This window comes from Gracilinanus agilis, chromosome 1 (genome assembly GCF_016433145.1).
Source record: "Gracilinanus agilis isolate LMUSP501 chromosome 1, AgileGrace, whole genome shotgun sequence".
In the NCBI taxonomy this organism is placed as follows: Eukaryota; Metazoa; Chordata; class Mammalia; order Didelphimorphia; family Didelphidae; genus Gracilinanus; species Gracilinanus agilis.
In genome coordinates, this window is record NC_058130.1 from 250,458,075 (window position 1) to 250,473,099 (window position 15,025).

General features: G+C 40.1%; 1 protein-coding gene across 1 annotated transcript in view; it reads right to left on the reverse strand.

Moving 5' to 3' along the window:
• LOC123250480 (perilipin-3-like) overlaps nucleotides 1-3,135 on the reverse strand; it is a 12,252-nt gene extending 9,117 nt beyond the window's left edge. Inside the window, exon 1 of the mRNA XM_044679563.1 lies at nucleotides 2,952-3,135. Coding sequence (XP_044535498.1) covers nucleotides 2,952-3,135 — 184 coding nt within the window. The remainder of the gene's footprint in view (nucleotides 1-2,951) is intronic.
• Nucleotides 3,136-15,025: the final 11,890 nt, after the last annotated feature.

Consider the following 15,025-nt stretch of genomic DNA (forward strand, 5'->3'; position numbering starts at 1 on the left):
TGGGGGCAGGGGACGGGCTGAGGAGAGGGTGTGTCAGGAGCGCTTTCATAGGAGGAATCCTCGAAAGTGGAACTATGGAGGAATAATTCTCTCTTTTGTTGGAACTTTTTAAACTGTTTCCTCTTTCTTAAATGCTTAGCATGGTTTTTTATATAAGCCAGCAGTTGCTCTTGGCCCTCTTTCCAATTTACTCAATCTCTGAGTTAGTGTCATCCAGCTTCTCTGGCAGTTTCTTTTGAGAGAAGTAAAGATAAACTATTCTGCCTACAATCAGTATTATCACACTTACTATCACACCTACATACAGTGCAACAAACAGCCCTTGAAAAGTATTATATGGGACTACTCTTCCAGAAAAAAAAAAATCACAACAGTCATTATTATGGACTGGATCCAGCGTTTTAAAGTCTGAAGTCTAGTATTTATTTCATCAGTAATGGTTTGAAACCACCACATTCTTACTCTAGTCAGTAGATGTCACTAGTGGGTAAGGTCTTCCTTTTACTAAGGGTTGGGCTATAGGACTAGTTGTATTGTTTTGGGTCAAGACTTCCTTTTGTTCCTGCCAAGCCGAGGCTGAGGACAAAGCCTGAGGCTGAGTATTAGAGATAAAGCTCTTTGAGGGTAGACTGGGCTTTTTGCCTGAGACAGTTGGGAGTCTTCCAAAGGCTAAGTTTGGTTCTGGGAGGCTCTTTTCAGTTGTAAAAGTCTGAAAAATTTCTTTTCTTTAAAATTATGTGCTTTCTACTGTGGGGAAGAGGAAGGAAAGGGGAAAAAATTCTAGCTAGCCCCACCAGGCTTTTGCTTTTTCTAAAGATTTTAAAACTAGAAATACGGTTTTGAAATAAAATAGAACCGAGTTAAAGCCTATTTGTAGCCTAAAAAAAAAAAAAAGCTCTCCCTAAAATCTACTAAATAAGTCTAGTGCCTCCTGCTTCTATTTGGCTGCTTTTTAAATCTTATTCAGGTGTGCTCCTGGCCTGGCTAGGAGAACTGAGCAGTCCTTCCCAGGTGTGGCCAAGGCCAGCTAATAGGCTTATTTCTTTCCTTAAGACAAAGAGACAGCCTAGCTTAATTTTCAGTCTAGCAGTCTTTATATCCACTAAAGTTCCAAGGCGTGCTGTGAGAAGGCTGACTTAAGGGATAGGTATAAGGTAGAGAAGAATTCAAGAAAATTCAGGAAGATTGAGGAAGTTCGAGACTTAAGTGGTCAGCCAAATTGTAAAAAGGAAAATTTAAGTATTTATAGATATATATTATATTAAAAATGTATGGCCGCCAGGAATCAATAATTCAGGTTGATTCCGTAATTAAATCAGGCCCAAGTCAGCATCAGGTTGAGGCAAGTTTATTTACAATCTGGTAGGTAAAAAGTAGGAATAAAGAGAAAGGGAAAGGCTAGTCCAGGCCCTGGACGGAGAGAGAAGGTTAAAAGGCAAATAAATGAAGCTGTAAGCCACAAGGCACAACAGCCAGATAGGCAGAGTTTGGAAATGGCCCGGCTAGGCCAAGGAAGTCAGCCTAACTTACCCATGTGAGCACTTAAGAGTGTAAGCTGTCTGTGGTCTCAGGAGATGCTTCTGCTCCCAGTTCGAGACGGCAACTGCCCCCACAGGAAGTTCACTAACTTACTTAAAGAGATAGTGTCTTTCATCACTTCCTGTGGTCCACCTCTAATTCAAATGGACAAATGGCAGTTTCTACATTGATTTGGACTGCCCAAAGGGCAGTCCCTTATTCTTGATTTGTTACTTATTGTCACGTGTGGGTAACTCGTCTCCCCTCCCCACTAAGGGAGGTTAGGATTACATTATTTCTACGCCTAGGATGGGTAGATTTTTTACTATTAATGGGCTCCAGCTAATTCTATTTACACACAATCTCAACACATTGTTATTCTTTAATGCATGTATTCTTTACTTTTGGGGCCAGCCAGTTGGCAAAGTGGATAGAGCACTGGCCTTGGAATCGGGAAGACATTTTCCCGAGTTGAAATGTGACCTTCCATACTTACTACCTGTGTCACTCTGGGCAAGGTATCCAATTCCTATTTGCCTCCGTTCTTCATCTTTAAGAAGAATTGGAGGAGGAACTGGCAAACCATTCTAGTGTCTTTGCCAAGAAAACCCCAAATGGGGGTATGAAGAGTCAGATGTGACTGAACAATTTTTACTGTTTGGAATAAGTATACAATGTATTTCTTAGGAAGCATGCTGCTATTTTAGAAAAGGACATTGAATCTGGAGTCAGAGGAATAGGGCTCAAATCCTAGCTCTGTTAATGACAAATACCTTCCTTTCCTCTGGGGCTCATATAATTCATTTGTAAAATAGATGAGATGCTCTCTCTCAAGCCCTTACTAGATCCAAAAACTATGATCTCCATTAGCCTTAGGTTGACTACCAAACATAATAAAAGGTCTTAAAGCCCTAGCTGAAAATCTTATGGTAAGATTATAACACTGTCTATAGATCATGGATACCTTCTTGAGAATACTATATCAAAATTGCAAACAAAAGGAAACATTATAATTATATTATCTACATCTAGTACTTGGAGATTGTTTCTCCAGCATTCCCAGACAAGAGGGCTCCTAGGCTATATCAGTTTAGGAGTGGGAGGGGAAGTCACTTTGATTTCCAACAATCAAAATAGCTCTTTTGGTCCAACTTTCAAAGAAATCAGAGCTCTCAATTAACTGTGGGTCAAAGCTCCAAGATCCTAGAGTTATCAAGTACAATATTTTAATGTCAGTTCATTCTGAGCTAATAAGAGGGACTTTTGCTTGAGTCAAAAGACAAATGTTTCCAAATCCAAATTTAAGCTTTAACACATTTGACAAGATAAACTAGTACTTTCTATTTAAAACTTACAAACAGTAAGGATTCTTTTCAAGAGTCTCTACTAAGTGCAACAGGGTCAACTTCTAATCAAAGCAATGTTTTACTTACATTTGGAATTAAGTTCAGCCACAATCTGTTTTGCATCATTAAGTATCATATGAGAGACAGTCTTGTTTATCTTGGGTGAGCTCTTTCTGGGTCCGATAAGCCAGGAACTCTTGCCAAGAGAAGTATTCATCATGATTTCCTCTGTGCCAGTAGTAGATGGATGGCTCAAGTTACAGCTGGCCATTTTTTTCTCCTCACTCTAACCTAAGAGAAAAGCATGACTAATTACATGAATCTCAAAGAGATTTTGCATTGTATTGGATAGAAGTACTCCAGGGAATTTCATCTCAGCAGAAGAAACACATGTAGCCATTCAATATAATGGAAAGAGCATTCAATTAGGAGTTAGAGCACCTGGATTTGACAATGAATTCAGCTAAATTTGGGCAAGTGCTTTTTTTTTTTTAAACCCTCACCTTCTGTCTTGGACTCAAAATTGAATCCAGGACCTACTGTCTTTAGGTCTGACTCCATCCACTGAACCACCCAACTGGCCCCTCAGTAAGCCATAAAGCATGCACACACACATCCCAAAATAAAAAGGACAAACAAAAAACAAACCCCACAAACCCAATGGGGACAGAGAAACATTTACCTGGAAAGCAATTTGATACAATAAAAGTATGTTTTCTGTGTGAGCTACTCAGAGCTTGAGACCAAGTCAACAAGACCTTTTCCATCAAGGAAAGAATGCTCATTTATCAGAAACATCTAGTTACTATTTACACTAAGGTGACCATCACAACTAATTAAGGTGTTAGAGTTACTCCAGTAAACATTTGTTCAATGTCTCCTGCACACAGAGCACTGTAAGGGACCTCAGGAAGAATGATAATATTTAAATAATAGGATTACATACTTACAGCTGGTAGTGACTTTAGAGGTCATTTAATCCAAAATCTTCATTTTTACAGAAGAGACACAGGCTCAGAGAAGTTAAATCATTTTCCCATGGCCACAGTCAGAATTAAGAAACCCAGGTCCTCTGACTCCAAATTTGGTACTTTCCTATTGGCCTACCTTTAGCATACTTTAAGGGGAAAATATATATATATATATCTTAACCTTTGCTTTCTGTCTTAGTAAAGACTCTAAGACAGAAAGGCAAGGGCTAGGCAAGCAGGATTAAGTGACTTGCCCAGGGTCACATTGCCAGGAAGTATCTGAGGGCAGATTTGAACCCAGGTCCTCCCAACTCCAGGTCTGGTGCTCTATCCACTGAACCACCTAGTTGCCCCTTAAGTTACTTCTCAGTAGAGTAATATAGGCTATACAATACACAAGTGCATTAGATAGATACAGTGCTTTGTGCCATGGGAAGTTGGGGAGGTGGAGAATGGAAGGGGTATGGTGAAGCAGCTAATACTTTATATTATATGTTAGAATATGTCATATTATATATTGTATTATATGAAGCTTAAAAAGTCTGAAGATTAAAAGGTGAAAATAGTAAATAAAACCATCTAGCCCCAGCCCTGCTGTTGCTGCCCCTGCCCCCACCCCACATCTTCCCACCTTAGAGAGGAAGATGTAGAAATTTTAAGACATTTCATATAAAATTGACTTAGTGGTAGAATTTCAGGCCCAGAACCAAACTCAGTCTAGGCATGTATTGTTTTGAGGGCTGCTTGCAAGTCAATGTTCTACAAGGGGAAAGGGGTAGGAGGACTGTTTAAGTCTGGACTTTAGATACATCAGGTTGTCACAGAAATAGGCCAAACTTCCCAAGACAAAGGATAAAATAGTTTTTGATGAGGATTATGTGGAGTAAGGAATTTACAACTATAGTAAAGTTCTAGGGAAGACTCACATCAATGTTACTGTTTGCTTCTAGTTCTAATAAAAAAAATTAGTTCATAAAAAAAAAAAAAAGATAACCTATCTATACCAAGGCATCATGGTGCAATGGGGAAAAAAAGTTCTAGATTTGGAGGTCAGAAGCTATCAGTTCAAATCCTAGCTTAATTTTTTTATAGACCTTTTTTAGTAAGTCACTTAGTTTTGGAAGCTTTCATTTGTTCTAATTTATAGAATAAGGGAACTGGAATAGATGATCTCTAAAGATCTGCCTTCAAACTCCATGCCCTAAAATATAAAATTCCAATTTGTTCTTGATTTGCTTTTCACCCACTCCTTATAGAGTGAACTGTAGTTTCACTTTGACTGCAGTCTTTGCTGGGACAGTCAATGAAAGTCCTTCACTGGACAATAAATATTCAATTTCAGATAACCTTAAAAACTCTTAACCCAGCTATATTACGATATCGATGGTGTCAATACAACTCTTATGGCCAAATGATAGTCTTCTCTTGTAATGTTTACCCTAAAAGGAGAGTAGTGTTCTTTTTAGTAGAGGGGAAGAACACTTTCCATTGAACAAAAGTGCAAAGCTACTACCCAATTCCCCACCACCACCCCACTTACCTAGTGACAATCCTTGAGAATACTGCCACAGAAGCTACTTTGGTTGGCACATTGTATATCTATATATACTTTAGTGGTGAGTGGGAGTTGAATCGTTTCCATTGGCAGATGAAGCAAATAAACAATCACCAAATGAATTTCAAGTCCTGTGGCCAATTAAGACTGTGAAGTTGTTGGGAGAATCGGGAAAGATTCAGTGCTTTGAAAAGTTCTACTTTAGTTCTCACAAACTGTAATTCTTACTGATAGAGAGCTTCATAGCCTTTTTGACTTTTCAGGATACATATTTAAAAAAACATGAATTTATCTTGCATAATTTGTGCATATCTTGCATAATTTCTTCACAGGCCTAGCTCAATTATTTTATTATTGTATAAAGAAATTGGAAATTTAAGAGTAAAATTTCCAAATTATTCTTTTCTTACAAACAGTCTTCTGGAAAATAGGGCTATTTCAATTAAGTATAAGTTAACAAATGGATTATAAGCTACAAGTTCATCCACTTAGCCAATCATTTATTAGGTGTAAACTACCGGGGCAAGGAGGAGAAGAAGGAAGGAAGGAAGAATAAGAAAGTCAAGAGAGATTTCACTAGAATTAATGATCTTTTCTTCTTTCCTTTCCTAGTAGGATCTGATCAATCAAGTGTCCAGCTGCCCTTAGTAGGCTCTGCCTGATTGATGGCCTCCTCTAGCTATTATGCTAAAGTGATTTATCCTGTCATTCATGTGGTATGGCAAAAATTGGTGCTCTGTTAGTAAATGATGGCAGAGAAATAATTGAAATAAGAAAAGGTTAAGGGAAATTATTAAGCTGGTGCTTTGATTTCTGGGCCATATATTCATACTACTTCAATTGTAGGAGACCACATGCTATGCATATTTATGTAAATAAATCTATGCAGAATAAGTGTAAGGGAATATTGGGGGTGGGATTACTTGCAGCTGGGAGAGAAATTAAGAGAGCCAATTTAGAGGGTTGTTCTGGAACTGAGCGCTACTAGGGCCTTTGTGTAAAAATAAGGAGTTAAAAGAGCATTCCAGGCAGGAGAGACAGCCAGCCAGTGAAAAGGCAGTTGGGTGTGCTGTAGGTGAGGAACTATGATGAGGCCAATCTCTGAAATGCTGAATTCATGAAGCTAGTAATATATAATAAGTCTGGAAAAGTAGATTGGCATCATGTAGTGAAGCATTTTAAATGTCAAAAAAAGAGTAGTTTATATTTGAGCCTAGACATCATAGGAAGAAGTCATTAGTTTATTGAGTTGAAAAGTGGCATGGTTAGACTTGTACTTTAGGAAAATCATTTTGACAGTTGTGTGGAGGATTGATTGGAGAGAGGAGAAACTGGAAGAAGTGCTGAGGTCTTGAACTAAGGTTGTGGAAGTGTGGCTGGAGAGAAGAGGAGAATGCAATTGGTACAAAGATGGCAGTGCCCTCAGTAGCAGTAATGAAGTTCAGAAGTGTTAGCCTCTGGGGAAAAAGATAATGAGTTCTGTTTTAGGGCATGTGGATGTGGTTATAGGAAAATCAACTTAAAATATCCATGAAACAATTGATGATAAGAGGATTGGAGCTCAGCAGAGAGATTAGTAACAAATAATATATAGATCTGGGAGTTACCTACAGAAAAATGATCATTAAACCTTTGGGAACTGATGAGGTGCATTGGTCACTAGGCATATAATCCTCATCAATGGATAGGAAGTAAAGTTTGGAAATTTGTCAAGACTATAAATGTTTATTAAAAAGAATATTTTGGGGGGCAGCTGGGTAGCTCAGTGGATTGAGAGCCAGGCCTAGAGACGGGAGGTCCTAGGTTCAAATCCGGCCTCAGACACTTCCCAGCTGTGTGACCCTGGGCAAGTCATTTGACCCCCATTGCCCACCCTTACCACTCTTCCACCTATGAGCTAATACACAGAAGTTAAGGGTTTAAAAAACCAAAAAAAAAAAAAAAAAAAAAAAGAATATTTTGCCTAAGTTAGACTGAAATAATAAGATTTGGCATTTACAAATCACTCTGTGGCTTGTAAATTGCTATATATAGATTATCCCATGATCATCGCATTAGTCATGAAGTTGGACAGGCATTATTATGACTATTTTTTACAGCTGAGGGAACAAACCTAGAGGCACAAAGTGACTTGCTCAGAGTAGTTGGTTTGTGATGTGAAATAAGCAAGGTTTTCAGCAAGTCAGAGTTGACTAGGTATCCAGATTTTACTAGAAGCTAAAATTGAGGGTTTTCATGTAATAGAAGTATTGACCTGCAAGGAGCTGGATACAATGGAGAAAAAAATATTCTCTTTCTAAAAGCTATCTGACAAGGTTAAAAGTAATACATACATATTCATATATGTGTGTGTGTATGCACATATGTGTCTATATGCATATACAGTATGACAGTCACTTTGGAAACCAAGGCTTTCCCTGATTATTTCACACCAGGAAGAACTTGTGTGATGGTACCCCAAAGTCTAACTGGGCTGGAATCATTGTTTTTTTTGTGTGTTTTTTTGGGAGAAAAGGGATGCCCAGGGAACATAGCTGAGAAAATGATCCTTCTAAGAGTCATATTGATATATATGAAAATGAGGGACCCTTGGACACTAGCAGATTGATTTCAACTACTCAGATGCTGAAATGGATCTTTTATCTCATCTACTCAGAAGTCCCCTCAACCAGGATAGATCACAACTTCTCAGGTCTGTCCGTCTTGTACCATTTTTGTCCATACCCTCTCATAAGTTTGTCACAGATTGTCCATCCACTATACTAGAGACCTTTTTCACTTTCTCCTGACATTTCAAGGTCATGTCATCAGAAGGATACTCTGGTGTTCCATTTGTTTATTTCCTTTTCACCCTGTGACAAGTCCAATCCTTTTTATATCATAAATTCATTTTACTCCTATTCTTTTTCAGAGTTCTTCATTGGTTACATGTGACAGTCTGTACATATAGAAGTACGTACATCTTTGTCATCTGTGTGATATTCATTTTGAATTATTTGTAGACAGTTGTAGTCATGTCTGAATATCATAAAACAACACCAGTAGAATGTTAGCATTAAGAAATGTATCTTTGCTTTAGGTCAGTAAAAGTCTCCATGAGGTATTCATCCAAATGTACATTGTGATCTGGGCAGTCAACACTGAAACATCTGGCCTGTCCATATTCTTTTGAGTGATTACAGATTTCTTCCAGGAGGTTCTCCAGTATTCAGAAATTGCTACAATTTGCACAATGTCATCTACAAAAAGGAGCATATGGAGGAATTTACCATTCACAGGGTTCTGATAGATTAGCTTTATCACAGTTGAGAACATCTTTGGTGAGCATACATTTTCCCTAGTTATGCCTTGCTGGATGCTTATCATTAGAGAAGTATTGGACAAAAACTATTTTCAAGGAATCTTGAATAATTTTGATGTATAGATGGAAGACTGTAAGATGCCATTTTCTCCTATTGAATCAAATATTTTTTTTCAAGTCAACAAACAATAAACACAGTGTGATGTTGATTCTGTCAACATCAGCAAAATGTGGTCCATTGTTGAACATCATTTGTGAAAGACTATTTGTTTCTTATCAATACCCTCATTGAGGATGCCCTTGATGTATGCACAAATGACTCATAAAGATTTTGTATAGATGAGAGAGTAGGCTTGCTTATAGGTCTCTAGTTACTGATGGCTTGGTTGTCTTTTTTCCTTATTGATAATAAGGTCCAAGACTTTTTACACAACTTCAGTATGCTTAATTCTCCTTCACATACCTTATATATCAGTCTCTTAACGCTTTCATAGTTGTGCTACCTTTAGCAACTTTAAATATCTTTTGTCCAAACCAATTGCCTTTTTCCATTTTTGTTCCCTTTAGTACTACTTCTACATCTTCTATAAGCACATCTAGGATTCTAGTGGTATGATTCAAGTATATTTGATTGAGAAAACAGTTTCTTATAATGATTTTCTTACCAAGTCAGCTGATTATTTTATTACATTTGTCAAAGATCATCTGTCTCCCTCAATGGTATCAAAGTCAAATAGATATGGGAGCTCAGGAGGCAGCTGGGTGTCTCGGTGGATTGAAAGCCAGGCCCAGAGACAGGAGGTCCTGGGTTCAAATATGACCTCAGACACTTCCTGATTATGTGACCCTGGGCAAGGCACTTGACCCCCATTGTCTAGCCCTTACCATGCTTCTGCAGTAGAACCATCTAAGACAGAAGGTAAGGGTTTAAAAAAAAGAAATGGGAGCTCAAAACCAAACATAAGAATCCCTTCAGGTCATAGATTGACCTAGAAATGCACACATTAACAAGGCTATGCTCTATTGCATTTTTATTTATTTTGTTAAATATTTCCCAATTGTATTTTAATCTGGGTTGATAGCATCCCTCTGATCTTCATCACTAATTTTGCCTTTGAGTTTTTTTCTCTAAGGAACTTACATGTCAAGGGAAGGAAAGTTGTTCTGGTCTGGATCTGCCTCAGATTAGTCCTTTAAGGTTTATGGTCACTTATGGTCACTACTGGAATAAAATGAAAAAACCAGTAGGTAATTCAACAATTAAGGAGATTTACTTAATCATAGCAAAAGGATAATATTCAACACCCTGAGAGCAGATTCAGGTGAGGGAAGTTCCTTGCTTCTCAATTGCCTATGATGGTCTAACAAAAAAACCTAACACTTTCTAAAGCTCCTTCCCATTATTTTTTAATCAGGTGACCAGGAAGTCATCACTTAAGTAACCACTTAAGTCTTTGGACCCTTAAACCAGTCAAATCTCAAGGGCATTTTGAGTACCTTTTAAGGGAAAATTAGCCTAAATTGCCCCCAGATGAGAAGGTAGGGAGATGAAGATATTGCTCCTACTACAAGAATGATGACCAAGGAGGAGTGCATTGATCAGGGAAGTCACAGAAATGGTGTATGGAGCTATAAGGGAATTGATTGACCCATCCTTTTTAACTGCTAGAGCAGGAGATGAAAAAATAAGGATAACAGTGAGGGGAGAAAGGAAAGTTTAGTAATAGGTTTTGAGAAAAAGATGGGAAAGAGGGGAAAGGGAATAGGGAAAAAATGAATTAATTGTGTTTTGTAGTGACAAATAATACAGTAGTTTGTGACAAAAGTTACAAAATGACAAACTTGTAAATTTGTATATAAATTAGCCATAGCCTGATTAATTGCTTGTGTTAAATGATTTTGTTACTTTTTTTTAAAGATGGAATGGTGTTCTAAAATGGCATTTTTATTTTTTAATTAAATTTTTTTTTTTTAAAAAACCCTTACTTCCATCTTGGAGTTAATACTGTGTATTGGCTCCAAGGCAGAAGAGTGGTAAGGGTAGGCAATGGGAGTCAAGTGACTTGCCCAGGGTCACACAGTTGGGAAATGTCTGAGGCCAGATTTGAACCTAGGACCTCCCATCTCCAGGCCTGGTTCTCAATCCACTGAGCTACCCAGCTGCCCCCTAAAATGGCATTTTTAAAACAATGTAAAACCAAATTTGGAGGATGGAGTTATTTTTCTTTGAACTAAGCTTTCATTTAAAATTTATTATTATTTACCTACTTATTGTTATTATTTGCCTAAAATTATTATTATAAATTATTTTATAAATAATAAAAATTTAAAACTTATTTATTTAAAATTATTATTATTTAAAACTGTTACCTTCCATTTTAGAATCAATACTATGTATTAGTTTCCAAGCCAAAAGAGTCATATGGGGTAGGCAATGGGGTCACACAGCTAAGAAGTATCTGAGGCCAGATTTGAATGCAAGACCTCTTGTCTCTGAGCCTGGCTCTAAATCCACTAAGCCACCTGCCTGTCCCCTTTTAAAATTATTTTTAATATGTCTTCTACCAATGGTTACAAGATGGGTACATTTTGGGTGCCAAGTCCTGATTTTTTCTAAGTGGGATTGGTTTGTGGTAATGTAATTGCTATCACTACTGCCATGGAAATCAACAGCAACAAATTTTGCAGGGCAATGTAAACCCCTATATCTTTTAGGAATCATGATCAGGATTTGACCTTAGTTCAATTATCCTTTTGTTTCAAGACCAATTCATACGAGTCCAAGCAGCTGTTTTTGTGGTGGTAAAGAACTGGAAACTGAAGGGATATCCATCAATCGGCAATGGTTGGATAAATTGTAGTCTGTGTTTGTAATGGAATTCTATTGTGCCATAAGAAAGTGACATGGGCATTGTGCAGAGATGGCAGGGACCCTGTACCCCTTGACTCTGGCAGGCTGTGAGCAGGGGCATTCCCTTCCCCCTTCCTGCCCTTGAGACCCCCAAGGCAAGGACCATTGTCCTTGGAATTCCTTTGAGTTGAGATAGGCTAAGAGATACACCTCCAGGACACACCTGGACAGTCTAGGCCCTGAGGGTCTAGGACTGACCCTGCACCAACTGAGTGCCTGAGTGCAGGGAGTCAAGTACACACTACTGGAAAGGATACCAAAGGGCAAGAACTGGGGGACCCGGGGAGAGCCTCCCATGGCTGCTCCACTCATGCTGTCTTGCTGGCCATTAATCCTATCTTACTAATAAATCTTTCTTTTTTACTTTTAAGCTAAGTTTGGAGTCCTCTCATTCTTGAGAATGGTTTCCTTCCCGAACCCAGGGGTTCACCAATTTGCTCCCCTATAACATTTTGGCGCCCAACGTTTTTTGGCTCTCCTGGAAGCTGCTCTTGTTCCCGGATTGCTCACGAGGACATAGCTTCTCAGGTAGGAAGGAGCCTTTCTTGGACTCCTGAAACCCCCATCTTTTGGTGATATCTTTGTGGGTTCTCTTTGCTTGCACTCTCATAGGGTACGGAATGTAAGGCCATTACCCAGGTTCTCCTCAGTGTTTAAGCACTGGGTTGCAGGTTCTCCCCCAGTGTACGTTGTGTGGTGCTGGGTGACAGGTTTTGGGTTTTCTCCTCAGTGGACACTGTGTGTGACACTGGGTTGTAGGTTTCTCCTCAGTATACACTGGGTGTAATACTGAGTGGCAGGTCGGGCACCTTCTGTGGACACACAGTTGGTTGCAGGATTCTCCTCAGTACCCACTACTGGGGACTGAGTTGCAGGTTTCTGGGTCACAGTTTTTTTGTCTTTTTGTGGGTTTGGCCCTTTTTTCCATACCACTATGGGACAGAGACCGAGCGTACCCCGTGATTCCCCATTGGGGTTTATAATTTTAAATTGGGACAAATTGGCTTTAAAAAACTTGAGGGAAAAGAAACTGGCTTTTCTTTGTAATGTAAAATGGCCGAGTTATAGCCTAGACAAGCAAGAAGCATGGCCTATCCATGGCACCCTAAATCCTGATACCATCATGCAATTAGATTTGTTTTGTATAAGGGCAGGGAAATGGACAGAATTTCCCTATATAAGAATTTTTGTAGAATTGAACCAAAACCCTGAATTTAGGAGGTTCTGCCTCGCAACACCTTTGCTTGCTCCTTCAGGGAAGACCAGCCAGGAGGATATTCCGGATGATTTAACATTCTATGGCACTTTCCCCTCCCTTAGAAGCAGAGAGATAACACCTCCTCAGGCTGAGATACCACAGCCTACCTCCACATCCACCCCAGATTCCTTTGTTCCCTCAGCTCCAAAACCCCTACCTTACCCTTTAGGCTCAGAGCCAAAGGCCATGTTCAAAGCTACTCCCAAGGGTAATATCCTTTTGTGCCCTCCACTGCCTGGTAACTCGCCCATTCCTCAGCCTAGCCCACTCCACACTCGGTACAGACTGAGCTACGGTGAGGGGGCTCACCCTTTCCCAGTGAGAGAGGTGCCCTCCCGAGATGGGTTGGCCCGGGTACAGGTTCCTTTCTCTATGACAGATCTAGCCCAGATTAAGGAGAAGTTGGGTCGGTACTCTGAGAACCACACCAGATTCATTGAAGGGTTTAAATCCCTCACCCTACAGTATGATCTGTCTTGGTCAGACGTGCACATCATTCTTGCTACTTGTTGCACCCCAGATGAAAAGAAGGGAATCTGGGACTTGGCCATAGCAGTAGGAGATGAGAAAACCCTCGGTGGCACATGGGCAGGGGTCCCAGGCCCTACTGCTGTCCCTGTACAAGACCCTGGATGGAATTATGGAAATGAGAGCCACCGAAGTCGAAGAAACCACATGTTAGACTGCATTTTCCAAGCCATGGAGAGAGGCATTAGGAGGCGAGTGCACTACAGCAAACTTAGGGAAGTTACTCAAGGTAAAGAGGAGAATCCTGCTCTCTTCTTGTCCAGACTAGTAGAAGCTATGAAACAATATACAAATGTCGACCCCGACACTGATGAGGGGGCAACTATCTTACGCCTCCATTTTATAGGACAGTCAGCCCCAGACATCAGGCGGAAACTGCAAAAGCTTGATCTGGGACCCCAGACTCCAACTAACCAATTACTAGATGCTGCTTTTAAGGTGTTTCACAACAGGGACCAGGGAATGGAGGAAGGACACACCCGAGAGAAACTGCTTGTAGCCGCTCTCACTTTTTTGACCCTGACCCGTGGGCAGAAGCTGAGGGGCTCTTGCCATGCCTGTAGACAGTATGGGCATTGGTCACGGGAGTGTCCTTTGAAGGAAAGACCACCCTCGTCTCCGTGTCCAGCCTGTGGGCAACAGGGACACTGGAAATGTCAGTGTCCCTCCTGGCAAAGACCCCGACGACCCAAGAGGCATCCTCCTATCTTACAGTCTCCTGAAGGCCCAGAAAAGGGGTGCCTTAGGGCCGGCTTGCTCCCGGTTTCCATCACAGTGGCTGAACCCAGGGTTAATCTTGAGGTGGAAGGTAAGCGGACTACCTTTCTCAAAACGGGACCTACTTTTCCTGCCCTTCCTTCACACAATGGTCCTACATTGCCTTTGCAGCATCAGGTAATTGGGAGAAGGGGGGAGATACCTAGATGTAGGGACACCCTAGCCGGTGCCCATGAGGACAGATTATCACAATATACATTTCTGGCCATCCCTACTTCAATACGTCCTTTATTAGGAAGAGACATAATGGAGAAGCTAAATTCTAAATTGTCCCTTATCTCAAATCAAAATTCCCTAGACACTCCTTTGCAAAGACCTCCCACTATCTCATCAAAAATCTGGGAGAAAGTACCTTCTATTGTTTGGGATCAAGGCATTCCAGGAAGAGCTACTCAGTTACCCCTTAACTCTCCCCTCCGGCCAGTGAAAAAACCCAATGGTGTAAGAATTAAAATTTAGTTATTATAGCTATATATTAAAATTATGTGGCCGCCAGGAATCAACAATTCAGGTTGATTCCGTAATTAAATCAGACCCAAGTCAGCATCGGGTTGAGGAGTTTATTTACAATCAGGTAGGTAAAGTAGGGATAAAGAGAAGAGGGAGGTTAGAAATCTAAATAAATGAAGCTGTAAGCCGCAAGGCCCAACAGCCGGATAGGCAGAGTTTAGAATTGGCCCAGCTAGGCCAAGGAAGCCAGCCTAACTTACCCACGTGACAATACAGAGTGTAAGCTGTCTGTGGTCTCAGGAGATGCTTCTTCTTCCAGTTCCAGACGGCAACTGCCCCCACAGGAAGTTCACTCACTTACTTAAAGAGAATGTGTCTTTCATCACTTCCTGTGGTCCACCTCTAATTCA